The 26,504-nt window shown below is 60.7% G+C and overlaps 1 protein-coding gene across 16 annotated transcripts in view; it reads left to right on the top strand.

The window, feature by feature from the left end:
• NCOR2 (nuclear receptor corepressor 2) overlaps window positions 1-26,504 on the top strand; it is a 211,547-nt gene that overhangs the window by 166,939 nt on the left and 18,104 nt on the right. For 10 of the 16 annotated variants that reach the window (XM_032431570.1, XM_032431575.1, XM_032431578.1 and 7 more), the window contains 13 exons: window positions 1,917-1,967; window positions 2,956-3,583; window positions 10,571-10,691; window positions 11,135-11,291; window positions 15,475-15,639; window positions 16,417-16,556; window positions 17,287-17,389; window positions 17,628-17,732; window positions 18,023-18,126; window positions 21,398-21,548; window positions 23,747-23,887; window positions 24,294-24,380; window positions 25,035-25,333. In XM_032431570.1, the coding sequence (XP_032287461.1) occupies window positions 1,917-1,967; window positions 2,956-3,583; window positions 10,571-10,691; window positions 11,135-11,291; window positions 15,475-15,639; window positions 16,417-16,556; window positions 17,287-17,389; window positions 17,628-17,732; window positions 18,023-18,126; window positions 21,398-21,548; window positions 23,747-23,887; window positions 24,294-24,380; window positions 25,035-25,333 (2,252 nt within the window). The remainder of the gene's footprint in view (window positions 1-1,916; window positions 1,968-2,955; window positions 3,584-10,570; window positions 10,692-11,134; window positions 11,292-15,474; window positions 15,640-16,416; window positions 16,557-17,286; window positions 17,390-17,627; window positions 17,733-18,022; window positions 18,127-21,397; window positions 21,549-23,746; window positions 23,888-24,293; window positions 24,381-25,034; window positions 25,334-26,504) is intronic. The other 6 variants (XM_032431582.1, XM_032431581.1, XM_032431580.1 and 3 more) reach the window with 3 other exon arrangements.

Here is a 26,504-nt window from a genome sequence, read left to right as displayed (position 1 = left end):
GTCTCTCTAGTCCAAGTTCGTGGAGGCCTGGCCAGTGTCTGATGGAGGGCCGCAAATCCCTCTGCCCTCGTTTTCTGGGTCCTGGGTTGATAGCCAGAAAAAGAGAAGGACCAGAAACCCAGTCTCCCTCTTTAAATATCCTCCCAGCTGTCTCTGCGGATAGGATGCAGCTTTGGTGGGAAAGTAGAAGGAAGCCAGACTTTGGCTCAGCACTAAGACCAGGACAGACACTGCCCAGTAAGAGAACTGTGTGGTAGTGAACTCCCCATCACTTGTAGGGTTTGCAGGGGTGGAGGGAGGGGCATTCTGTGCTGGGTAGGGGAGGGGAGGGCTGGTCTGGCGGAGCTGAGGCTCTGTGACCACCTGATGGTTCTGAGCAGGTCCTGTGCAGCAGGATAGAAAATCCTGCACAAAGGTACAGGGTGATACTCCCACCACGTGGATGAGCTTTGAAACCGAGGCACAGAGAGCGGAGAACCAATCTCACAGGGTGTCACGGAACTGGTAGACTTGGAGTTGGCCAACATTTGCTGTGTAACCCGTCCCTTGTGACCAGGATGGGGGAGGTCAGGGAGGTTCTGGGTTAGGGCCTGAGGTCGCCCCCATGGAACCTTCTAGAAAGTCCAGCCAGCCCCGGCGTCATGGCAGACCCCTCCAGGGGGCAGGCAGCTAGTGCCTTGTTGCATCCAGGCAGCAGTGAACCATCCAGGGAGGGAGGATTCATCCTCTGTTCAGTGTCTCCGCAACGATCACGGTCTCTCGGTCCTAATCAGAGCGGCAGCCTTGAGTTAATCCCTTGAACCGTCACAGTGACCCAGTGGAGTAGGTGCTCTTGTCACCCTGTTTACAGATGAGGAAACTGAGGCACAGAGCGGTTACTCCAGGTCACACAGTTGGCTTGCTTGGGGACCAGGGTTCAAACTGGTCAGAATTGCAGATCCCTGGGCTCCTCCTGGACCGATTGATGAGGCAGCGCTTTGGGGGTGGGCCCCGCAGTCCAAGTCTTCACAATCCCTGGCCTCGGGCGCACGCTCGCCCCTGAGAACTCCCTCGGTGAGGGAGAGAGCTTGGCGATAACCCCTCATTTTGTGGATGAGCAGACTGAGACTCTGGTGGGAGTTAAGCCACTTACTTGTCCAAGGGGCGTCCACATTGGCCTCTATGCCCTGATGTCTGTTAAGTGAGCAGAAAGAAGTGGCATCGCTGGAGTCCGCATGCAGAGGCAGGAACCCAGTGGTTAGGGACACGGGACGCAGGGTCAGCCCTCTCCTGCCCCCGTGCAGTATGGCCTGGGGCATGTGCTTCGGCCACTCCATGCCTCAGTTTCCTCATCTGCACATGAGATGCTGCTTGTCCTGATCTTAGGGGTTGCTGAGGATTAAATGAGTCACGAGCATGAAGGGCTCTGCACAGCTCAGCACCCACAAGAGAAGCCCTGTTGTTCCAATTATGATTTCTGGGAGCGGTGGGCCGTGAAGGGAGGTGAGCAGTGGGAGAGGCCGGGGAGCGGGCAATGGGGGCTGAAGAAAGCCTTCGTGCAGGGCCATGGCAGTCCCCTGCCCACCTGGCTCTGCGGCTGAGTGGTGGGATGGGTCCAGGGCCCAAAGGCCGCTCCTGCAGCCCTGCCCACCTCTGAGGTCAGCACTCCCACCCTCAGAATCCTGGGGACACAGATTCACAGAAGGCCTGTGACTTGTCCAAGGACACCCAGGAGTGGGCGGGACTGACTCCTCGCCCTGCACCACCTCACTGTGGGCCGGGGCCGCTGCAGGTCACCTGTGGGTCTGAAGGGAGAGGGCATGTCGCTCCAAAATGAGGGCCACTGGAGGTCCCCCTGTTGCCTGCCTCCCTGGCCACCCCCTCTCTCCTGCTGCTCCTGCCGTCTTGCTTCTAATCCTTCTCTTGCTTCCTTCCAGCCTTACACACCTCTGGGAACGAGGTGCCCAGAGGGGAATGCAGTGGCCCAGGTACGAATGTGGCCGGCTGGCCTGGGGGTGGGGTAGGGTAGGGCTGTGCTGGGGTCAGGGGCATCCCGAGGTCACCTGTCCTCAGCGAGGGGCCCCCCTTCTGGGAGCATGCCTCTGAGTGCCAACGTCTGTGCTCCTGCTTCTGTCCCCCTTCCCCGTGTGGTGTCTGTTCACCGTGCTGTTCCCTGACTCGCTCTTGCAGATCTGTGCACTCGGCTCCGCTGCCCTGTTGATTTTCACCAGTGTTCTCATCCGTGACTTTCACCTTGTTTGATTTCCCAGCAGCAAGTGCAGGGCTTTTCACATGTCCCCATTTTACACAAAATGGGGGAAATTGAGGCCCAAAGCAGTGACAGGAGTATTTTTTTTTAAGGCTGAAGAACCAGGTGGGAGGCTAGCCTCCCTCACCCTTCATCTGTACGCGCGTTCAGTCACACGGTTAACACTTAACTGTGCACCTGCCAGGTGCCAGGCCATGTGGGAAACCGAGGGGGGATGCCGTTGGGGCCCTTTCCCCTCGGGCTCCTCAGAGTTCCCTGACGCAGTAGCCAGTAGTCACCAAGTGCCACCCCGGGCTGCCACACCGCTGGCTTACTTCCCCCGGGGGCTGGGATCTGTTTCCGCGCTCTGCAGATGGCGAGAGCAAGGCCCACAGGTAACCTGCGTTACCGCGGCCGGGCTTCCAGCCTGGGCAGAGCCAGCGGTGGAGTGCAGATGAAGGCCCGCGGCCCCGGCTGCGCAGGGGGGCCAGCGACCCCAGGGGCTGGAAGTTAGTGAGGTGGCTGGGCGCCAGGGTCAGCATGGGGGGGAAGGTGGCAGTGGGGGAGGCACGGCCCCAGGACCGGGAGGGGCCTCAGGGCCGTTGTGGTGTCAAGCTATGGGGCCACTCAAGGCATCCTGAGTTTGTGCCCTGGAGCTGGGATGGGCAGGTCCGCTTCACCCCCGAGTCCCCCAGCACCACTCACCCTGCCTCTCTCTCCCCCCACAGCCACGGTCAACAACAGTTCTGACACTGAGAGCATCCCCTCGCCCCGCACCGAGGCCGCCAAGGACACGGGGCAGAACGGGCCCAAGCCCCCACCCGGCCCCGGCAGCGACGTGCCACCCGCTGAGCCACCCACCCCACCACCAGAGGACGCTCTGGCCCCCACCGAGCCCACCCCAGCCCCCGAAGCCACCGGCCCGCCCACGCCCCCGCCAGCACCCGCGTCGCCCACCGCACCCCCTCCTGTGGTCCCCAAGGAGGAGAAGGACGAGGAGGATGCGGCGGCCCCTCTGGCGGTGGCGGAGGAGGAGCAGAAGCCCCCCGTGGCCCAAGAGCTGGCTGTGGATGTGGGCAAGACGGAAGAGCCTGGTGAGGCGCCCCCCGCGGAGCCCATCAAGAGCGAATGCAAACAGGAGGCCGCGGAGGAGGGGCCCGACAAGGGCAAGGGGGGCTCTGAGGCCAGCGCTGAGGCCGTGCCCGAGGGGGCCCTCAAGGTGGAGAAGAAAGAGGGCGGTGGCCCCGGGGGCAAAGCTCCCACAGCCAAGGGCGCGGGAGCCCCCCAGGACAGCGACTCCAGTGCCACCTGCAGTGCAGACGAGGTGGACGAGCCCGAGGGGGGTGACAAGAACAGGTGAGTGGGCAGAGCGGGGGGCGGCTTCGGTCTTCTGCCAGCATCGAGGGGCGGCGCATGGGCCGATTCGGTGCCTGCCCTCCGGGAGCGTGGCTGGACGCAGAAGGGCGCAGCCCCGGCCCGCCTGGAAGGGGAGCGTGCCAAGCAGTGGGGCCGGCTGCCCGGGGCCGTGGGTGGCTGTGGGTGTGGCCGGGTCCCTGCTGCTCCGAAGGCTCTTGCTGCTCCAGCTTCTGGGGTGGCGACCGTGCTTGGCGTTCCTCGACCCGTAGACGCGTCACTCCCGTCTCTGCCTCTGTCTTTGCGTGGCATTTTCCTGTGTGTCTACGTGCCCAAGTTTCTTTTTCTTGTGAGGACGGCATCACTGGCTTCGGGTCCACCCTAATGACCCCATCTTAACTTGATCCCATCTGTAAAGAGCCTGTTTCCAAATTAGGTCACATTTACAGGTTCCTGGCTGTTTGGGCTTGAGCATGTTTGGGGAGGTGGGGGGCACAGTTCTATCCTTAAGGCAGGAACAGCAGGTGCCAAGGCCCGGGGGTGGGAAAGAGCCTCTGTGACTCGGGCAGAGTGGTGGAGCCAGTGAGGGTCAGGGCTGCAGTCCATTCTCGGGGGAACGCCCCGCTCAGCTGGGTGTCACTTGGGCTCAGAAAGCGGCCGGCTGCCGACGCGGGGATTCAGCGGGTGTCAGGCACAGGGAGACGGCTGCCGTGTCCTAGCAGACAGTGATGGGGGTCTGCCTGCGGATGCTTGTGACACGCTCCCGAGATCACTGGTGGCTCGTGTCCCACCTGCCGAGGGTCCGGGTGTGGGAGCTTTGAGCCCCTGTCCTGGCTCTCAAGTCGATTGAGCCGTTGAGGCTGCTCTTCTGCGGGGGTGGCCTGGAGGGACCCCCCGTGCCGTCCTGTTTGGGTGCCGCCGTGTCTGAGATGTGTTCCTCCCTTTCTTACCTTTGTCTTTGCTCCTGGCCTGGGGTGCCCCACCCCACCTCCCACCCAAGCCCCTGGAGCACTGGATTTTACCCATGTTTGGCACAGATGCTCGAGGACCCTGAGCCCTGAGACCCCCGGCCAGAACCAGAGCTCAGACCCCCGAGTAGGGGCCGGCTGCAGGCAGCTGAGGGCAGAGGTGCAGAGACCCGCTCCCACCCACATCTGGACACTGGAGGAATGTTTTCTAGTGAGGCAGGCGGGTCGTTTTTATTTTGACTAAAAACAGTGCGGTCTGTTGTCTCTCCTCTCCCGTCTCTCGGAAAAGTTCTGGGCAGAGCGAGAGGGAGGAAAATCTGACTTTCAAATCGCCGAGTTCACTCGGAGCCTTTCCTCTGCCCCGTGATTCACCTTGGGGCATGTTAAGATGGCAAGTTCTAGAACATTTCTTGTGAAAATCGGATTCATCCAGAGCTCTGTGGGTCTTCCTCCACAAAAGGAAGTGAGCCACGTTGTCTTCAGATTCCTGTGTCCGGGGGTCCCTGGGAACCACTGCTGGCAGGAGCCTCGCCCTGTTTGTGTCAGGAAGTTAGTCTGGTGGGTGGCCCTGTGACCAGCAGAGGCCTAGCCATTAGGCTTCTGAGGGCTCAGAGGCTCCTGAGCTTCTTGCCCTTGGAAAACAGACGCACTGTGGCCCGGTCGTCCAGGGAGGGCCCATGGCCAGGGACCCGCTGCTCCACTCACTCTCTCTGCCTGGGTAATGGGGTCAGGGCGGGCGGCTCCCCACCCTGCTCCTGCTGGCCACGGGGACGGAGTCATGGAAACATGTTTCTGCTCTTAGCGGGAAGAGTGCTGAGCTCATGGGGCAACCACGCTGATAAGCAGCCTCCTGGAGTCTGTGTTTTGGGTTCACATGGCCTGCCCAAGACTGGGGAACTGGGAAGGCTGGGCTAAGCCCCGCCAACCCCCTGGATCCCTCTGGCCAGGCCTGAAGTCCCAAAGGCCACTTTCAGCCTCCCTTTCCCCCCCGACAGCCCCACCCAGGGACATGTCCTTCCCTCCCTTGGCTGGGTCTGCCTCCATCCACTCTTCCTGCCTGAATGTCCAGCATTTGATCCCCAGGGAGCATTGGCCCTGGGCTGGGAGTCAGGACACCTGGTTTGTCATGCCCTGTGTGACCGAGGCTGGTCCCCCGCCCTCGGAGCCAGGCTGGACTTAGGCCAGCTTGCTGACCTCTTCCTGGCTGGCCGCCTGCCACCCCCCCCCCCCCCCCCAGCCACAGCCGCGCAGGCAAGATGCGTCAGAGCACGCCCTGGCAGCCAGGGCCTCCCGGAAGGGCTGGCGGGACGGGTGGGCCCCTGCGCGACCCCAGGTCCTGGCCGGCCGCCCACCACTCTCCTTCCCGCCTGGCAGCCCTGGTGTGGTGAGCCAGGCGTCCCTGGACAGGCCCAGGATGCGTCTCGTTCTGGCTGCTGCCCGACGACCTTTGGAGAGAGAAATCATATTCTGCTTTTACTCTCCGTCACCTTCTGCCAGGCAGGTCCGCCTGGGAGTTTTCTTGGCTGACGACCAGAGATAGTGGATTTGATTGCTAAGCCTTGAGCTCGCCTGCCCTCCTCTGTCCCAGTTTCCAGAGAGGGTGCCTGGGCACTTTCTGGTGGGGTGGAGACTTCAGAAAACCCCTTCCCCTGGGTCTCAGTTTTCTATAGGATGGGTGTGGTGTCCCTACTTTCGGGCTTCCTGTGAGCATAATGGAGGTCATAGCATAAACTGCAGCCTGGTGCCAGGCTCACACATACTAGGTGCTCAATGAACAGTTAGCTGCCTTTGGATCTGCTTTAGGAACACCGAAAGTGTACTCCAAGAGCGGGCTGGAGTGTGACTTCTTCCCCCGTGCCCCTGAAATTTTGAAGGAATCCCAACAGCAATTTCCCTTTTATTTTTTTATTCCGTAAATGATTGACTGGGCACCAGGGTGTGCCAGGCGCCCTTCTAGGTGCGAGGGATGCTGGGAACAGAACAGATGAGCCCTGATTCCAGAGTGCTTCCATTCTGGCGAGAGTGGCTAGTATGGGATGGGAACATTCAAGAAGCAAAAATGCTCCTGTGATAAGTGGGAGATGGGAAGATCAGGGGTCCTGGGCAGGGGCCGTGCGTGGAGCAGTCAGGGATGCCTCTCTGAGGAGGTGGCATGGGAGGGATCAGAGCCTGTAGTGGGAGGTGTGGGAGGAATGGCCAGTGCAAAGGCCCTGTGGCTGCATGAGCTTATGTTCGGTGGAAGGCAAAGAGGGCTGTGGCAGAGCGGAGGGAGGGAGAGGGACAGGAGAGGAGGTGACAGGTGGGCAGGGACCTGGCCCTACAGGGAGCAACAGAACCATGTCTATGCAGACAGTGTTCACGACCAGCCTTCCCTCACCCTCCAGCATGGCAGCAAGGATGAGCTCAGCCTGGTGATCATAGGGAAGCCAAGGGGGGCACTTAGCAGACAGAGAGGGGCACCCTGTCCAGACCCAGGGTGTCCCCAGTCCTTCGTTTCTCACCCCCCCTCCCCCAGCCCTGGCCCTCCAGTGTGGGAAGAAAACCCACAGTGATTTGAAGATCACCTGACCCACTCAGCCCCAGGTGCTGCTCTCCATGCTTCGGGTGCAGTCCCTTGTTCCACCCACGGAACAGCCTGGGAGGGCAGGGGTGACTGTTCTCATGCCCATTTTACAGATGGGGAAGCCGAGGCACAGTGGTTCTGTCCGACAGCTGAAGGCGGGATTTGAACTGGGAGCATGAGCCCTGAACTGCTCCCAGCCGCATTGTCGGCTTCCCCTCTCCTCCTGGGTCACATGCCTGGTGCCAGGCTCCGAGAGCCCCGCCCCCCCAGGCCTCTGGAGAGGAAAATAAAAGCTGCTGTCTTCCAGGAAAACAAAGGAAAGAGCACAGAGGCAGGGCTGCCCCTGAGGAGGGCTCCTGGAGGCAGCACTCACCCACTGTGGCGGCTGGAACGAGGGAAAGTTGGGAGTCCTGTCCGTGCTAAGTATCTTCCTGCTCCTTTGGGGGTTCCAGACGCTGAGGCTTGTGAAGGACTTGAACCCAGGCCCTTGCTCTTGGATGCTGGCCTCTTAGAGTGAGAGGTCGGGGTGGTGTCAGGAGGCCTCTCGTAACCGTGAAGTGCTATGCCCATGGCCCCAGTCCCCGGTGAGCTCCTGCCTCACTTGGTGGGGGACTCCGGACAGAGGAGTCTGGGTCTCTGTGTGTGCCCCGAATGGGTGCTTGCTGAGAGCATTTGAGGGGGGGTCCCTGCTCCCCTGCTCTCTAATGTGATGGGACCCTCCCTGGGTGAGGAGCTGTGGGGAAACCGAGGCAGGGCCCAGGCCCAAGGGGAAGGCCCTAGTTCGCTGGCAAACACTTCACTTTATATGTGTTATAAAAGCATACTTACATGATAGAAAATGTTATTTTTTAACTTTAATACTGTGTCTTATAGTAGTTTTGTATTTTTGTACACCTGTAAAATACGACATTTCGTCATTTGTGGAAACAGTACAGTTAATCAAACTCTTGATTTCATGGCTAGCACATAGTACATTCTTTATTTTCTTCTCACGACAGCTTTATGGAGCTATAATTCAGCGGCTATACAAGTCAGCCGTTAAAGCATGCAGTTGAGTGGATTTTAGTCTGTTCACAGAGGCGTGCGACCATCACTGCTGTTGAACTCCAGAACATTTCCGTCACCCCAGAAAGAAACCCTGTACCCTCCATCATCATTCTTCGTTCCGCCCCCAGCCCCTGGCCTCCACTCAGGTCTCTTCTGTGGATTCGCCCCTTCTGGACATTTCTTATCAGTGGATCCCCACAACACGTGGCCTTTTGTGTCTGGCTTCTCTCACTCGGCATCTTGTTCTCAAGATCCGTCCACGTTGTAGCAGGTGTCATACTTCTTCCTTTTTATGGCTGAATCGTAGTCTGTTGTGTGGACGGACCCGTGTTTGGATATTTGGGTGGCTTCCACCCAAATATGGTGCAGCTGTGAGCTTCGTGAACAGGTTTTCTTGTGGGCCTGTGTTCTCAGTTCTTGTGGGCAGACCCCCAGGAGCCGGGTTGCCGGGTCGGGTGATAACTGCGTTTCGCCTCTTGAGGAATGGCCAGACTTCTTCCAAAGCGGCATATCCATTTTTAAATTGAAGCTTACAAGTACGGGTCGGTTTAAATGGGTGCTGGGAGGCAGAGAGAAGGGGAGGCTGGGCGTGGTGTAGGGTTGAGGCAGGTGGGGAGGTCAGGTGGTGTTGGTGCTTAGGCCCGTTAGGGTGCCTGGGCCCGGGGGCCTGAGTGCAGGGGAGCAGGGAGGGCCGGCGGCTACAGGAAAGGCCCCAGAGCTCACAGAGCAGAGCGCGAGCAGGGTCTGGGGAGGTGGAGAGGTGAGAGCGGGAGGGAGGGTGAGCAGGTGGGGAGGACCGTGGAGGCCGGCTGAGCACGGAGAAGTCAGAACGACCTTCCCCTGCGCCCGGCCCCACCTGCACGCCTCGGGCAGCCCCACCAGGCGTCACCGTGTCTGTCTCCGCTCAGCCGAGCGTGTGGCAGATGCGGGTGGGAGGCAGGTCCCCGCAGCACAGCCTGTCATGGCCACGGCTCGGTGGCCCCACCACCGTCGAGAGCAGAGGGCACCTAGGCCCTGAGTCAGGTGTCTGCCCGGCTCCATCCACAGAAGGAGGTGTGCTTTCCTCTTCGCTGGGGGTCTGGCACCAGCTGCCGGGCTGCAGAGTGGTGTGAGCCACGTCCTGCTTGTCACGCTCTTACGTGGAAGGCAGTGCTGTGGCTTCTAGTCTGCATGTGGCATCACCCGGTATGGTCGCGGAGCACAGTAGGGGCTGTGTCCACAGGACCCTCCGGCTTTGGGGACCCAGCCTTAGCTTTGCTCTCTGGGTGAGTCCCAGCCCATGGCCAATGCCCTCGTGCACCCTGTTCGGTCATCTGCTGTGACGTCCTGCAGGCCGAGACCGGATCCTGGGTCTCTGTGCTCCCCAGGCACAGCGCTGGGTCTGCTCTGTGCTCAGCAAGTGCAGATCGCAGGAGAGGGTCAACAGCTGGGCAGGAACCTGGCAGCCCTGGTGGGTGGGTGAGGGTGTGAGGTGGGGGCAGATTGAGCTCCCACCTTGGACACTCCGTGCCAACTAGGGAGCCAGACGGGGTTTGTGGCAAGTTGCTGTGCCCAATACTCTGGGATTTCCTGGAAATCCCTGAAGTCTTCCTGAAGGAGGTGACATCTGTGAACAACTCAGGAGCCCCAGCCCGCAGGGCAGGCTCTGCCTGGGTGCCCCAGACCCTGCAGCCCTACACTGGAGGGACCCTGCCCCTGGCATCTGCTTTGCCCCACTGTGTGCCCTTTACAGGTGCCCAGTTCTGTACGTCCAGGGCAGATGGACATGACCTCACTTTGGGGAATGAAGCATTTATAGGCCCGGTTCAGCTCATGGCCACACTTCTGGCCAGTAGGTAGACCGTGTACTTGCTGACCAGCCCCTGCACACAAAGCCTGCAGTCTACCTGCTTTTAGCCCTTCAGTAAACAGTGAGATTCCAGTTAGTGGAACATTCTGGTTGAGAGGGTAGGTTCCCCAACTCCTGTCCTCCAGTAAGTGGGGTCCACTCAGTCCCACGCCCTGGTGCCTGAGCCTCTCATATTTGGGTGATGAATAATCTCTTAAGCTCACCAAGCCTTCATCTAGTTGATTCTTCGGCTTTCCTGCAACTTCTGGCGGGCCATGTGTGGCTCAGGCCCTGAGTCTGGGCGTCCCTGGGACTTTGCTTGCCTCGGGCTCTCTGGGAAGTGTTTGATCCTGGGCTGGGGTTGGAAGAGGTCTTGGCTCCTCATGGAGCCAGCAAGGACCAGAGGAGGGAGGGAGGAGTCGTCTGTCCCTGCTCCCCACCCCCAGAGTCCTGGTTGGTCTCCTCGGCCGGGTGACCCTGGACATTTGCCTCACTTCTGGCGGCCCCTCCAGCCCCGTCGTGCAGGGCTAGAGCCAGGAGAGGCCAGCTGTGAGCCTGCGGGCTGACGCTCGTCTCTCCCTCAGGCTGCTGTCACCACGGCCCAGCCTCCTCACCCCGACCAGTGACACCAGGGCCAACGTCTCACCCCAGAAGCCGCTGGACCTGAAGCAGCTGAAGCAGCGGGCAGCCGCCATACCCCCAATCGTGAGTGCCCCGGCACCCCCTCTCGCACCCCAGGACTCCTGCCAAGCAAGGCCTCAGCCACCGTGCCCCCCCCACCCTTCACCGCTGCTTCCAGAAGGCAGTAGATCAGGGCGGGCGCACAGCCCCGGGGGGCGGGGGGCAGCACCTGCAGCCTCGCTCTTCCCAGCCCTTCCCAGCAGCCTCGTGTTTCCTGGAGAAATCCCCATGGAGATGAGGCGGGAACGGCTCCAGGGAGCTGGCAGGCGTGCAGGGTGGGGCTCTGGAGGAACCAGGGAGCTGGCGGCCTGCTGGTCTCCCTTCTGCCCTCCCAGCCTGGTGCCCCTGGGCCCCTCACTGCCGTGGCTCTCAGGCTTGTCATGTGCAGGGGGCCCGGAAGGCTGTTCCTCGTCTCTGTGGCTCCAGGACCACCTGTAAAGATACTCCCTTCCCCCTGCTTCCCTCAGCAGGTCAGCAAAGTCCATGAGCCCGCCCGGGAGGACACGGCTCTGCCCGCCCCCCCGCCATCCCAGCCCCTGCAGCCCGAGAACGACACCCCCCAGCAGCCCAGCAGCAGCCCTCGAGGCAAAAGCAGGAGCCCCGTGCCTCCTGCCGACAAGGAGGGTGAGTGTGTGCCCGTGGCCGTGGTGGAGAGCAGGGGAGAGTGGGGGGCCTGGCAGGGATGAGGGATAAGGGGCGTCTGTGCATCCAGAGCAGCTGCTGCGGACTCCAAGCAGAGTCGCGGGGCGGGCCAGCTAGAGGACTCGAACAGGTGGGGGGGACAGTAGGGCACGGCGGGAACGGGGGTGAATCAGAGGACCCCTGCTCGCTCTAAGGTAGGCACATACTGGCTTTCAGCCAGGTCACCCCGTGGCAGGACAGGCCTGCCGTTGTGCTTCTGGGGAAGCCAGAAATCCATGTTTTCACCTGAGCTGCAGTTTCTCAATGTTGGCAACTTTAAAACATTTTCAGAAGCATTGTATATGCACGTAAGCACGTCTGTGGCTCAGCCTCTGACTCCATGTGATTCAGCCCACACATGAGCTTCTAGAACCATGGTTGAGGCTCAGCGCCCAGCTGGCAGCAACTCTGGGGCCTGGGCAGGAAGCACTGCTCCCTCCAGCTCTCATCCTGACCTTACTCTGGGCGGGGGTCCCTGGGTTCACTGGGGAGCCGTGCGGGTAATTCCCTGAGCAGCTGTGTTCCAGCAACTGCCCAGGGCGTGCTTTATTGTTGCCACGTGAAGCTCAAGGTCAGGAGACAGGCAAGGCGTGGTTTCTTGGATTATCTGTCTCTGCCTCACATTCCCCACTGGACCCAAGAAGCTCTAGGCCTGTGTCCCCAAAGGGACACCCTCTCCAGAGCAGCCTGGCGTGCCGCATGGGCCGTGTACATCACAGGTGATGGGAGCCGGTCCTCCGGGGGTCCCCCAACACTGGGCTAGCCTAGGCTTCTGCTGGCTCCTGCCCTCGGGATCTGAGGGCAGCAGGACCCCAGCCCACCCTCCCTGAGCAGCACAGTACACGGGTGGGCTCGGGTGGGCTCCGGTGGCCTACACCCCCTGCTTGGGTAGAACAGCCCTTCTTCTCTAGAAAGCCAGGCTGGCCCTTGGCCACAGGCCTCCTTGAGGATGGGTGCTGCTTGCCTGTCTGAGGACAAAGAGCAGGGCTGTCCCTGAAGGAGGACGGCTCCACACTTCCCACAAGTGACACAGGCCGGCCAGACATTCCCTGTTTAATCAGCCTGCCCCCTTGCCTCCCTGCGGCCACTTCCACCTGCTGCAGAAAGTCTCAGACGCCACCCACAGGGGCGGGCGTGCATCCTGGCCAGCACACGGGCTGTCCTGTGGCTGTCCACTGGACCAGGACATTTGCTGAACACCTGTGATGGCCAAGTGCTGGGCTAGGCACTGGGGGTTCGGCAGTGAGCAGGATGAACTCCTTGATTCGGGGAGCTCTTTCTGTGATCGAGAAGGACATTAAGCCAGGACACGCACATAAGGAAGCAAGATGACTTTAGGTTACTTCATGCAATTGAAGAAAAAAGCAGGGTGAGGAGGGGTTCAGAGGAGCAGTCTCTCTGGAGATAATGAATCAGTCAGGGGAAGATCCCGGGGAAGGGCGTTCCAGGCAGAGGGAATAGCATGTGCAAAGGCCCCGGGGTGGAGACAAGCTTGGTGTGTTTGGGGAGCTGCCAGAAGGTCGCTGTGGCTGGGGAGAGGGTAGGATAGAGGATCAGAGAGGGAAGTGGGGGCCCATGATTGTGTAAGGCCTCGTAGGCCATGGTACCACGGGGACTTTGTCTCCGGTGTGGGAGAAGCCTTTTCAGGAGGAGTTTCAATGTGTTTGTGTTGTGGGAGAGAATCTGCTTTCTGTTTTGGAAAGATCTCTTTCTCTCTGGTCATTGTTGAGGAGTAAGAGCTCCAGGGTGCTGGGCAGATGGAGGAGGCCACAGTGCTGTTCCTGACCAGCTGTGGTGGAGCCTGGGCTGCAGGGGTGACCATGGAGGTGGGGAGGAAGGGGTACGCGGGGAGTTTGTTTCAGAGGCAGAGCCGGTGGGGCCTGCTGATGAACTCGAGTGGGGATGGGGCCGGGGTGTCTGCCTTCTCTTGGGACCCTGCGGCCGCCCCATACTGGGGCCAGGACAGCCCGTGATGGGGGTGGCGTTTGCTGGGCAAGAGCGGGGTCTGGCTCCAGAAGACCTTCCAGCCTTGGGGCAGCAGCTCAGGTGTTGGCTGTGCGGTGATGTCCGGGGCCCAAACAGCTCTGGCCCATGTCAGATCTGAGCAGGGCTAGGCTGCCCGTGGATGACTGGGCGCCACACGGGGCTCGCCAGGACCTGCTGGGACAGGTCATAGGCTCTGTCCTGGGAGAAAGTGAGCCACCACCAGTGGTTTCTGAGTCTGGCCTAGGGTTGTGCTGTTCCCTGGAAGGGCACCCCACCGCAGACGGTGTGCCGGGCAGCAGGCACTGCGTGCTTTTCTCACAGGGTCCGCCTTGCTGCTCAGTGTCCTTAGGCACGTGTGAACTTGACACCCAGCACTACCTCTCTGGTCTCGCAGGAGCCTTCCCTGCTCCCTGGCCCCTGCGTGGAGCGGCTCAGCCAAGCCAGGCCCTCGGCTCCCCCGGGGCCAGCTGGAGGAACAGGTTGTCTCTGCAGGCTCTCGGCCTCCTGCCCAGCCTGGCCCAGCCCCAGATTTCCCTTCCAGCCCTGGAACCCAGCACAGGCCAGGCGCAGCTGGCCAAGCCGAGGCCCGGGGGGGTTCACGGCAGGGCTGTGGAATCCCTCCACTGAGTTAGTCCCTGCACGCTCTCCTGTGGGCTGCCCACTCGACCAGGGCACGGGTTCCGGGGGACCTCGGTCTCTCATGGGGGAGAGAGAGAGGATGTGGAACAGGCACGCCTCCCCTGCCCCCGGCTGTGCCCACAGCAGGCATCACTAATCGATGCTGACACTCTGCTGCCGTACCTCAGTGGGCTTTCACAACCTTCCTCTGCCATCCGGAGGTGGCCCAAGAGATGACACCTGCCTGCTATTCCTGTCCCAGGGGCTGGAGAGTTCTGGCGTTTCCAAGCTGTGTCTCCTGCCCAACTTCTCAGCCAGTTCTCTCTCTTGGGATTGGTCCCCAAGCCAGTTCTCAAGGGAGAGGTTCAGAGCTTGAGGCAGATTTCAGCAGAGTGGGAGGTGGGCGGGAGAACACCATGATGACAGACCCGAGGCCCTGGCCTTTGGCCCTGTCTACAGGGTGTCCCCCAGGCCTGAGAATCTGGGGGCATCTGCTGTTGATCCTCCTGTGGGCAGAGTGCCTAGTGAAGGCTCAGATCACAGCCTGTAGCCTGACTGCCTGGGCTTGAAGCTCCCTCCCTTGCCGGCTGTGGCCCTTTGACCAGGTGATCTCCCCTCTCCTGGCCTCAGTTTTCCCGTCTGTAAAACGGGGATGGTGACAGTTCTGTTTGGGCGTAGTGAGGATAAATGAGTCGGCGCACACAAAGCACTTGAGAAGTGCCGGCCCGTAGGAGGCTACGGAGCAGGGGGGGCGCGTTACCCTCCTGTCGTGTGACCTGAGTTGCACAGGCCGGCGAGCATTCAAATCCTGACTTGGCCAGGTATTTGCTGCTGACCTTAGACAATGCCACCGATGTGTCTGTGCCTCTGTTTCCCCTCCGTACGACAGAGCTAGCAGCTCTCGCGAGCTCACTAGGGAGGCTCCTTGGGTCCACGCTGGGTGGGGGGCGCTTAGCACAGTGCCCGGTACGTGTTCCACAAACAGGCTGCTGTGCGGGGGGTTCTCCTGAGCGTCTGGACCTCCGGCCGCCCCTCTGGCCGGGGCGTACGTATCATGGCGAGCCTTCATCGCTGTGCAGAGGCCAGCCAGCTGTTTCTAGAAAGAGCCGGACAGTAAATATTGTAGGCTTTACGGGCCAGACGGTCTCGGCCGCAGTGGCTCAGCTCGGCCGCAGACAAGTACGTAGGCGGCGCGACCGTGCCCCGGAGCAAGTGTCCGCGGGAGCAGGCCCTGTGCCACCGGCCGTCAGCCCCTGCTGTGGAGGTTTGTCCGAGGCGCCTCGCTTGCCTGGCATGCTGGGACTTAGAAGCTCCCTAGGATCTCAGGGGCTCAGGGCATGCTGGCCTGCAGACTTGGGGGGGCTCCCAACACAGACCCCCATTCCTGCTGGCCAGGACCCCATCCTTGCCCAAGGCCAGTGCTGTGGGCACAGGAGGGCCTTGTGTGAGCAGGGGTGGCCGGGGCCGCTGGGTCCCTGAGGTCTGGCCGAGTTCGGCTGACTGCCCGCCCTCGTCCCCTCAGCAGAGAAGCCTGTGTTCTTCCCAGCCTTTGCACCCGACGGCCAGAAGCTGCCCACGGAGCCCCCGTGCTGGACATCAGGCCTGCCCTTCCCTGTGCCCTCTCGTGAGGTGATCAAGGCCTCCCCGCATGCCCCTGACCCCTCGGCCTTCTCCTACGCCCCACCTGGTGAGTAGCTTGGCCCACGCTCGGGCTCCTCAGGTGCCGAACTGAGTCAGCCGGCACCATCTTTGGGTGCCAGCTATTTGCAGTGGTTTGGAACCACATGCAGAAGGATCTTAGAGTCTGATGAGATCCAACAAGGGGGATAGTCTGGTCAGTGAAGGGAAAAGAAGAGATCTACTGAGATTTGAGAAATTTGCAGGATTAAGATTGAAGCCACTGGCAATAGGGAGCCATAGGAGGTGCTTGAGCTGGTGAGGGGCAGCCCTACAGTGGGGGCTCTGCCTTCTATCAGTGACTTAGAGCTAGAGAATGGACAGGTGGAAAGAAAAGCCTGGGGAGACCACAAGCACCAGGTCAGGTGAGCCAAGTCAGAGGTTAAGACTTCATTCTGGAAGCAGTGGGGAGCCATAAAAGGTTCACAGCAGAGGGGAGGATGTGAACCAGTAGACTTATTAGAAAGATCCTTCAGTTCCTGTGAGGGGAATGGGCTACTGCTGGGGCGGGGCGGAGGGGTTGGGTAAAGTGGGAACGGGGAGACCAGTTAAAAGGTCTGGGCCAGAGAGGAGGGGCTTGGGCCAGGGACTGGGCTGTGACAGGGTGGGGCGGAGGGAGGCTTCCCTGAGTTGTGGCATATGACCTGAAGACACAGGAGCTCATCAGGACAGAGATGGGAGGGGCAGGAGAGGGGCGTGTGGGGACAGGGACCTGCCTGGGGGGGTCTGTCTGGTAGGGGCACGACCACTGCTGGGGCCCTGTGATGGACAGGTATGTGCCCTGCAGGTCACCCACTGCCTCTGGGCCTCCACGACAGTGTCCGGCCTGTGCTACCACGCCCACCCACCATCTCCAACCCGCCGCCCCTCATCTCCTCCACTAAGCACCCCAGCGTCCTCGAGAGGCAAATGAGTGCTATCTCCCAGGTGAGACGGGAGGGCCAGGGCCTCCCCAGGAGCGTCTGTGTGGCCTGGTGCCCGGAGAACAGCCCCTTTCTCTTTTGGGGGTTCAGTCTTTCCATCTATAAAATGGGGGCATCAGAAGCGGTGATAGCTGGGTGGGAACTGGACACCCAAGGGGCCAGGGTCATCTCTATGCACTGTTGGGGTCTGAGCTGGCTGGAGCTTGTCCCAGGCACTCGGGACCTTGGGACTCTGGAGTAGTCAAGAGCATGGGCTCTGCAACCAGACTGTGTGGCCTTGGGCAAATTACCTAAGCTTTCTGTGCCTCAGTTTCCCTTCTGTGAAATGGAAGATTGAGTGGACTAGACACACAGCACGTGGTGAGCCTGTCTGTGACTACCTGTCCCTTGGCCTCCCTGACCTACCCACCTGTGTGGTGAGGGACGGGGCAAGGTGTCTGCTCTGTCCCAGCCCACGTGCGTGCATCGTTCCCTTTAAACCATACCAGATCACGATGGCCACTTCATAGGTGAAGGGACCGAGGCTCAGGAGAGCCAGGGACTTGTCCATGGTCACTCGGCTGAGCAGCAGGGCTGGGACTTGAGTCCCAGTGCCCCGACCTGCATGTGATCCTGAGGTTCCCCTCCTTTTGGGCTTTCGTGGAAGGGGATGTCAGGGTACTCTGGCTGGGCTTGGGCATGGGGTGGAGGGACTGTGGGGGCCCCTGTGACCCCATGACCTCTGCCCCTCGCAGGGCATGTCGGTGCAGCTCCACGTCCCATACTCTGAGCACGCCAAGGCCCCTGTGGGCCCTATCACCATGGGGCTGCCGCTCGCCATGGACCCCAAGAAGCTGGGTAAGGATCTACGCGCCCCCCTACCTGGACGGCCCAGGTTTGGCTCCAGCTGTCCACGTTGGGGGGAGGAGGGAAGGCAGTTTGGCTGCTGGGACCATGGCCTGAGCTTGCGGGGAGGGTGGCACTCCCAAATCCCCGGCAGTGCCGGACCTCCGCCCCTGGGTAGGATTAGGTGGGGGCCCTCCCTCCGAGTCCCTGTCCCAGTGGCAGGTGGCTCACTGCCCTCGCCCATCCCCAGCACCCTTCAGCGGAGTGAAGCAGGAGCAGCTGTCCCCACGGGGCCAGGCTGGGCCACCGGAGAGCCTGGGAGTGCCCACAGCCCAGGAGACATCTGTGCTGAGAGGTGAGGGCATGAGGGGTGGGCGTGAGGCCTAGAGTCTGCCCTGCACCCCCAGCGGCTGCCCCTCTGCTCTTTGGAGGAGGGTCTAGGCGGGAGCGGGATCTTTTATCCAAAATCTGCTGAGCATCGTCCGCTCCCAGAAGGTCCAGAAGCCCGTCTTCATGATGGTTCACCCATTTAGGGGCAGGGGGTCCTCTGCGTTGAGACACCAAGGGGGCCTTGCAGGTCAGGAGCACCGTCCCCTGGGAAGGGGTTGCAGACACCCTTTATGCCCCATGTCTCGTGTCTTTTAGGGACATCCCTGGGCTCGGTTCCAGGAGGAAGCATCACCAAGGGCATCCCCAGCACGCGGGTGCCTTCCGAGAGCCCCATCACCTACCGCGGCTCCATCACCCACGTAGGTGTCCTGGGGCCCCGCCTCAGGGAGGAGGGGGGGACCGGCGGGCCGGGGCTCCAGATGCGGCCCTGACCGCCGCAGAGCGGTGGGCCAGCCCATCTGTTTCCTCTGGCGTCACTGTGCGGCCCCGGTCTTGGTGGCTAGGGCGATGTCCTGGCGATAGGAGCTCATGCTCTGCTCATTTGTCCGCTTGGAGCCAGGCACATCAGGTGCCGAGCGTCACACACAAGGCGCCCCTTGCAAGGCGCTGACGGTCAAGCAGCAGGTGGCCCGAGTTACACAGACCGGTCAGAACTGGGCCGATGGCTTCAGAGGATCCGGTGCTTCCGATGGAGTAAGCCTCTGCGATTAAGAACGCCCGGGGCCACCCAGGCCAGTGGGGGAGATTTCTTGGGGGTGAGCCCCACAGGAGTCTCGGGGAACAGCATTCCCGGTTCGGGGGATAGCACGTGGGAGCATCTCTGACACGGGCAAGGACCAGCGAGGGGCCATGGTGCCTGGAGCAGGAGGGGGACTCCCTTCGGGGTGTCAGCGGGCAGGTGCTCTGCACCCTGGCGGAGCCGGCCCCCACCCCTGTGGCCCCTCGTGTGCCGTCCTCATCCACCCTGGTTTTGACTTCAGTCCCAGAAAACAAAGGATTCGTCTTGTGCTAGCCTTGACCTTGTGGTGTTGGGCCACAGTCCGGCATCGCAGCCACGTTCACCTCTGCAGCAGGGAGGGCGGGATGACGTCCGCCCCCTCCCAGTCCTTGCAGGGCGAGCCGATCACGAAGCCCTCTGGTGTCAGGGAGCGGGGATCAGTTCTCTACCCGACCGAGGGGGGGGCTCCCCGCACATCTGGGGCCCGTTAAACTCTCCTCGCTGGCCAGCGAGCAGGAAGTGTGGCTCCATCACCTCCTGGAGTCCTTAACACCCTGGCTTTCTTATCTTCCCTTCCACCCAGCTCCAGACAAGACACTTTACACTGGCCCAGAGTCCATGCTATTATGGCTCGTTTTGTAGATAAGAAGACCGAAGCTCAGAGGTTAAACCTGAGGTCACGTAGCTAGTAAGTAGTGGACCCAGAGTTTTGTGCCCAGCTGTGTCTGGCTCTAGAACATCGTGCCAGAGAACGAGGAGCCAGAACACGCAGGTGTGCGTGCCCAGACACGCTTGCGTACACGGACACACGCACAGACACATACACGTGGACACAGTGCAGACACAGAGCATGTGGAAAAACAGACACGCAGGCGCACAGACCGGGAGACAAACGGACATCCACAGTCATGCACACCCTGCCCCGCCCACACGCACGTTAACGGCGGAGCGTCAGGCCATAGGCTGGCCCGCGGTGAGGTGTCTTTGACCGCGGTGGCCTCAGATCACACCACAGAGGAGAAAGCTGTAGATTTTGAAATAACAGGCTTTTGGAGGCGGCTTCGCTGAGTGCAAAGAACAGGTACCTCGGGCAAAAGTCAGGCCAAGGTATTCAGGTCCCCACGGTGGCACGCACTCAAGCAGGGGACGGTCTCTCTAGTAAGAGCAGCTGCTCGCAGGGTCTTTCTGTGGAGGCATTGGTGATCGAAGGCTGACATCTGCAGTTCCTAGGCACCTTCTGCCCCAGGTTTCCAGGCACCTGGACCCACACCATCTCGGTCACTCACACCCCTTCAGTTGTCTCTGGCAGAGGGTGGTAGCTGCCAAAATGCATGGGAGTCCGACTTCCCCACCGACCTGCAATCGGGTGGTGATGAAATCATGCCCAGGCCACACGCACGCGTGCGCTCAGACAGACACACACATCCTCGAACCCGGTGGGCACTCGAGGAAGCCCCAACACTCTCTGCTCCCCAGTGCTCCCACCCGCCCTGGGAGTGACGTTCGTCGGGGCCGCACCCTGAGGCTGCTCGGCCTTGAAATAGGCCTCAGGCCAACAGTCTCCAGGCACGCACGAGCCTGTCTGGTGTATTGTCCCCAAGGGCACACACCACGCGTGTGCTGCTGTGAGAAGTCGGGGGGAGCCTGTCTGCGTTCAGTGTCTTGCTGTCCCTCTCCTCGCCAGTCAGGATCTGCAGTAGAGGTCCAGGGGGTTGCTAGCTGTTGCTCTTACCCCACAGGGGGATGTTTCTCAGCAGAGGAGTTCCCACGGGGAGACTTGGGGTCCACTGGTCCAGGGCTGGGCACACAGAGGGACCCCCACATATGTGAAACGGCTCACGGAATCATAAACATCTTGAGTTGGGGACAGCTTGTCTATGCCAAGTGCCTTTAAGAATCGTAGATGCAGGGATTATTTCCATTCTGTAGATGTACAGATGTATAGGCTCAGAGAGGGAACGTGATTTGACAGAGGTCACACAGCAACTTGCTGGTAAAGCTGCTATTTGCCATCCATCAGTCTGACTCCAGACGCAGATTCTGATCCCCACACTCATGTTCTTGGAAGTTGCCCAAGGCAGGATGCTACTCCACGTGACTGTTTTCTTTCTGCTTGAATACCTCCCCCACTAGGGAGCTCACTCTCTTAGGTAGTGGTTTTCCATTGTGGGCAATTTTGCCGCCTAGAGGACATCGGGCAATGTCTAGGGACATCTTTGTTACACCTTGGAGGGGGGCAGATTGGGGGGACACAGGGTAGCTCTGGCGTCCAGTGGGTGCAGGCCAGGGATGCCCAGGACAGCACCCACAACAAAGAAGCAACTGGCCCCCCCCATGGCAGAGTGTCGAGGTTGAGAACCCCTGGTCTTGGGAAATAGGGGTGCATGGCCCACGTTCATCGGCACAGCACGGGGGCCACATCTCAGCACCCCTGTCAGTTATCGTCAGTAGTTAAATGTCAGGGCTCTGAGAAGGTAAAACCCACACGGGACAGGTTGGAACACAGACTCCAGGGCTGGACTGCCTGGGTTCCAGTCCCAGCTGTGCCCCTGGATGAAGTCACCTAGCGCTCAGCGCCTCAGTCTCCCCCTTGAAACAGGAATGGTGATAGGACCTATCTTAGGATTAAATGAGCGAATATATATAAGGGGCTCCAAGTGGTTTCTCTTACACCGTGGGTGCTCAGTAAGCTGTGACCTGGTGTTCTGTGTGGTTGCGTTTCCCCCTTTGAAGCAGCATGTGGATGAACACACATGTGCACTGGTGGGCCTGGCACATGTGAGCATGTGTGTGAGTGTGTGGAGCTGGAGGGACCCGTGTAGGTCTGCTGGTCATGCCCGCGTCATGCCTGGTGAGCGCAAGGGGGTCCCTGGGTGGAGCCTGCCAGGCGCTCACCCCCTCTGCGCCTCCAGGGCACTCCGGCCGACGTCCTCTACAAAGGCACCATCACCAGGATCATCGGTGAGGACAGCCCCAGTCGCCTGGACCGCAGCCGGGAGGACAGCCTGCCCAAGGGCCACGTCATCTACGAGGGCAAGAAGGGCCACGTCCTGTCCTACGAGGGTGAGTGCTATTGTGAACAGCCTCGCGGGGCTTGGGGGGGCAGCCTTTTTCCTCCCCATCCGCAGATTCTTTGGTGCCTAGGAAAGCATCTTTATGTGGAGGGTTGACGGGGGCACACCCCGGGGTATTTAGGGGGAGCACAGCGGATGAAGCCCCCCTCAGAGAGCTCTCAGGACACCCACACAAGATGCAAATAGGAAGTCCCCTGTGAACTCTGAGTCGTGGAAACCCACTCCTCCAGCATGGTTTGTCCACCGAACCCCAGGCTTTGGTGTTTCTGGAGTTGGTCAAGAGAGGAGGGTCCAGAAAAACACGGTCAGGGTAAAAGGCAGCCAGATGTCTGTGGAAAACAGATCTGGGGAGTTTGTGCCCCTCCCATCGGCCTGAGTGGTCAAGAACCGGGCGAAGCATTTTATCGCATTTTATCGCCATGTACGGGGACAGCCAGTGGTCCTGTGTGGCCACCCTCGTGGCCCCTTGAGAGACAAGGAGGCTTGGGATCAGGGAGGAGGATGTTTGGCCCATGGAGGTGGCTGCACAGGGAGTGAGGGCTGGGTGACAGCATGAAGCACAACCAGAGAGGTGGTGATCTGCCTATCCCTGCAAGTATGTAAGCCAGCAGCAGGGAAGGGTTGGCCTGCCTTGCTGGAAGCATAGTGGGGGAAACTGAGGCCCAGCACTTCCGACCAACGCTGTGCTCTAATTGGTAGCCCATGGGTGGCCACCAGGGTGTGACGACCAGAGTGACCCTCCCCCTCTCCTTGCCTCTTGCCCCGTCTCCCCTCCTGGGTTCAGGTTCCACAACCAAGGAGCCCTGCACGGGTGGGGTGGGGGGGGCGGTTAAGGAAGGACAGAGCCAGGATGTGAGTTTCCCAGCATCCTTGGGTGCCTAGGGCTCTGGAACGGAACGCAGCTCATGGGCACCTCTCTTGGGGGCTGGCCCTGCAGGGCCCTACATTGCTTCTCCTCTGATGAGCAGACACCTTTTCTCCTCTTTGTCTGCCTCTGCCCATGCCCCCTGCGCCCTCGCTCCTGGGAAGTGGAGGTGGTACCATGTAGCTGAGGGTCAGGCTAGCGGCTGTGTCTTGGGCGCCAGCCTTGGTACGTGGCTGAGGGGCCTGCAGTCAAGGCGTACGGGCAGGATGAGCACAGCCTCAGCTCAGGTCCCCACGCCCGTCCTCGAGCTCTCATCTGTAGAGGGCGTTTGCACCAGGGCTTCTTATCCCTCCCATGCTTCCTGGAGCCGGGTGGTTAGGGGGGTGGTGGGGGGGGCGCCCTGGCAGCCTGGACAGTGGCTCTTGTCGCTCTGTATGGGTGTGAGCCCCCCGGCTACACTTCTCATCTTTCCATATATACATATATATACATACATATATATATATTTATGTTTTTTTCCGTTTTGATCTGAAATCTCAGTGTTTAAATGTCAGCAATTTTGAAAAAAATTTAGAGCCACAACCCAGCATGTCTGTAGGCCGCCGCTTTGTAGCCTGTGGAGCAGACCTGGAGAAGTAACAAGAGGGGGAGAACCTGTTGTCCTTGAGGGGCAGGACTGGGGCCCTGGGGAGCTTACTTCTGCTGCTCTGGGGGAGGAGAGGCCCCTGGAGGAGCCCCAGCCTGCTGGGTGAGGCCAGGCCTTGCTCTCCTCAAGAACTGCCTCCCGGCATTCAGACCCTCAGCCTGTCTGGGGGCCAGGGTGCACAGCCCGAGGTTCCTCCTGGCTCAGCCAGGCATGTCTGCCGTGGACAGCCCCCTTTCTGTCCTCACGTGGACTTGCTACAGCGCACATATGTGTGTGTGCGTGTATGCACGTGGACACAGACAGGCACACGGGTCCATTTGTGCCCCTGGCCTCACTTCGTTCTCGGTGGCCAGGCCTGTGTGTGTACGCGCACACTCACACCCAAATGGTTGTGCACAGCCTGTCTGTTTCCACTCTGCTGCTCACACACACGTGTGCACTGGTGTTTGTGTCACAAGTCAGCAGCCGTGTGTGGTCAGAGGCACACAGCTGACCGGGGGTTGGGGTTCAGGGTGCAGGAAGCCTTGGTATCTGTTAAATCCCTAGACTGGAGAGAGAGGGCCCCGGCTGGCCTGCAGGCTGTGGGTTCCCTCGGGAGGGCTCAGCTGGGCTTGCTGGAACGGGGCCCTAAGCACCAGACCGCCACCCCTCACCACGAGCATGGTCTGGTTTCCAGGTGGCATGTCGGTGTCCCAGTGCTCCAAGGAGGACGGCAGGAGCAGCTCTGGACCTCCGCACGAGACGACTGCCCCCAAGCGCACCTATGACATGATGGAGGGCCGCGTGAGCAGGGCCATCTCCTCGGCCAGCATTGAAGGTGGGTGCCCTGCCTGGCTCCCTACCCCGGCGGACACACAATGCCAGGGCCTGGGACCTGCTCTGGGGGGCCTCCCAGTTAAGTGGGTTAGAGCAGCAGAGAGAGAGAGAATCTGTCAGTGCCCCCTAGAGGGAGGTGGTGGGATGGTTCGCCTGATTTTCCAGAGAGGTAAACTGAGGCTAGGTCTTGCTGAGGCTCAATCTAGAAGCAGTGCAGGGCCCAGGAGTTGGGACATTGCTTGCTGGGTCCAGGGCCGCCACCACCGCCACCATCATGGGGACGGCTGTCAGCGGCCGAAGGGACCCATGCTGGGAGGGCTGGCCCTGACCCCAGCCCCAGTGCCTGTCACTGCCCGAGGCTGGCTGAGGGACCCACGTAACCACGACGCTCTTGCCCCTCCCCCAAGGTCTCATGGGCCGCGCCATCCCGCCTGAGCGACACAGCCCCCACCATCTCAAAGAGCAGCACCATATCCGAGGCTCCATCACACAAGGTGCCACCCGCCCTCTGCCCCCACGGTGCCCGCCCCCCGCTGCCCTCACGGCGGCCGCAGCCAGCACGCAGACGTCTGCCGTCACGATGGGAGGGGGTGGGGTGCGTGCCGGCCGCGGGACAGGGTGTGACGCGTGCGCGTGGCCAGTACAGGTGCGGGTTGAAGTGCAGAGCGAGGGCCTGTCTTACTGAAAAACAGGAGAAAGCCGGATACTGCCCCTCAGCCGTGTCCCTCGCAGGCCTTGTTACTGAGCATCTGCTCTGGGCTTGCCGCTCACCCAGGTGCTCCTCCCGTGTTAGGGTGTGGGACTGGTGTCTTCACTTACTAGCAGTTCTAGCGGTGCTGTTACCATGCCACCCAAATTCTCCTGGCTGCTCGTGGTGAGCCAGCTCCTATGGGCCCCTGTTACGCTTTCTGCCTACAGCATCTCATCGAACGTGCACGCCTTGGTGAGGTGTTTGAGTTAACACTCCTATTTTATATATGAAGGGACTGAGGCTCAGAGAGGTCCAGTCACGTGCTCAAGGTCCCACAGCGAGTGAGGACTTGATCCTAGGTAGTCTGGCTCCGGAGTCACTGGTGTGTGGAGACCCCAGGTTAGAACGGGCACGGTGGGGGTGGAGTCGAGGGTCAGCACCCTGTCCTCCTTGGCAGGGATTCCGCGGTCCTACGTGGAGGCCCAGGAAGACTACCTCCGCCGGGAGGCCAAGCTCCTGAAACGCGAGGGCACGCCCCCACCGCCCCCGCCGCCCCCACGGGACCTGGCCGAGGCCTACAAGGCCCGACCCCTGGAGGCCCTGGGGCCCCTGAAGCTGAAGCCGGCCCATGAGGGGCTGGTGGCCACGGTGAAGGAGGCCGGCCGCTCCATCCACGAGATTCCGCGAGAGGAGTTGAGGCGCACGCCCGAGCTGCCCCTGGCCCCGCGGCCGCTCAAGGAGGGCTCCATCACGCAGGTAAGGGCGCCGGGCCAGGATGCTGTGGGGGCGGCCGTTAGGCTGCTCTGGCCTCTACCAGTGGGGAAACTGAGGCTCTGACTCCGTGGGTACCTTGCCCGGGATGACACAGCTGCTCGTTACTGAGCTCCTTTGATTGTATTTCTGCTCCTGTGAGGTTCACACCCATTATCCCCATTGTTCAGATGGAGAAACTGAGGTGCAGGGAGTTCAAGCAGCCTGCCAAAGTCCCAGAGCTAACCATAGAAATAAACGGCTGCTGCTGATTGGATTTCTGTTGGGGGCCAGGTGCTGCCTGAGCACTGGGCATCCTGCCCTGTTTAGCCCCCGCAACCACGCTCTGAGGTAGTTCTCTTACTGTTCTCGTTGTATTGGTGCATAAAGGGAGGTTCAGGGACGTTAAGTGACTTGCCCAGGGTCACACAGCAAGTGAATGGCAGTTATGAACCTCAAGTCCAGACGTGCCTAAATCTGCAACATCTTTGCTTCTTGGTGTCCCCTTCCCCCCACCAGCAGGCTGTACTCCCCCGGCCCCGGCCCCCGCCCCCCAGGAGGCCCCAGCCTGGTAGGGCATGACCAGCTCCAACTGTGTTAGGAGCTGGCCAGTGGAAACCGCACAAGGGCCACTGTCCCTTCCCGTGGTCAGAAGTGGCCTGATGGAATGAGGAGGGAGAGTGGGAACCGTCCCAGGGGCTGCTTGGCTACGAGGCGGACAGTACTGGGGAGGGCATCCAGGGAGGGCATCACAGCTGGGGTCAAGGTTCATAGTGCCGGGAGAAGCCGTGGGGAAATTATCCAACGCCAGGTTTGGCTCTCAGCCTCTGGGCGGGAGTTCCCCATGGATCCAAGAGGGAGGCCAGCCTGATTCTACAGCATTCTTAAAAGCAGGGTGTTTCCCTGCTTTAATTAAAACATTCATGCATGAACTCTGAGCTCCATCACTAGAGACACAGGGCCCCACTCTACCCCGGGTTCCCAAGCCTGTGTCAACAGGGCAGGGGCTTCTCCCAGGTGGCCAGGTTGTGCTCTGGTCCATGACCCCCTGTTTCTTCAGCTGCCCCTTCTGGCCAGAGAGCAAACAAACCTCAGCCCTGACCTCTGAGCCTTGGGCCCCAGGCGGTGGAAGTGGGTTTTGCTGCTGAATTTTCTGGAGTGGTATTGAGTGGGCCGT

The sequence above is a fragment of the Phoca vitulina genome, unplaced genomic scaffold (genome assembly GCF_004348235.1).
Source record: "Phoca vitulina isolate PV1807 unplaced genomic scaffold, GSC_HSeal_1.0 scaffold46, whole genome shotgun sequence".
Lineage (NCBI taxonomy): Eukaryota > Metazoa > Chordata > Mammalia > Carnivora > Phocidae > Phoca > Phoca vitulina.
This window is presented reverse-complemented; position numbering and strand designations above follow the sequence as displayed.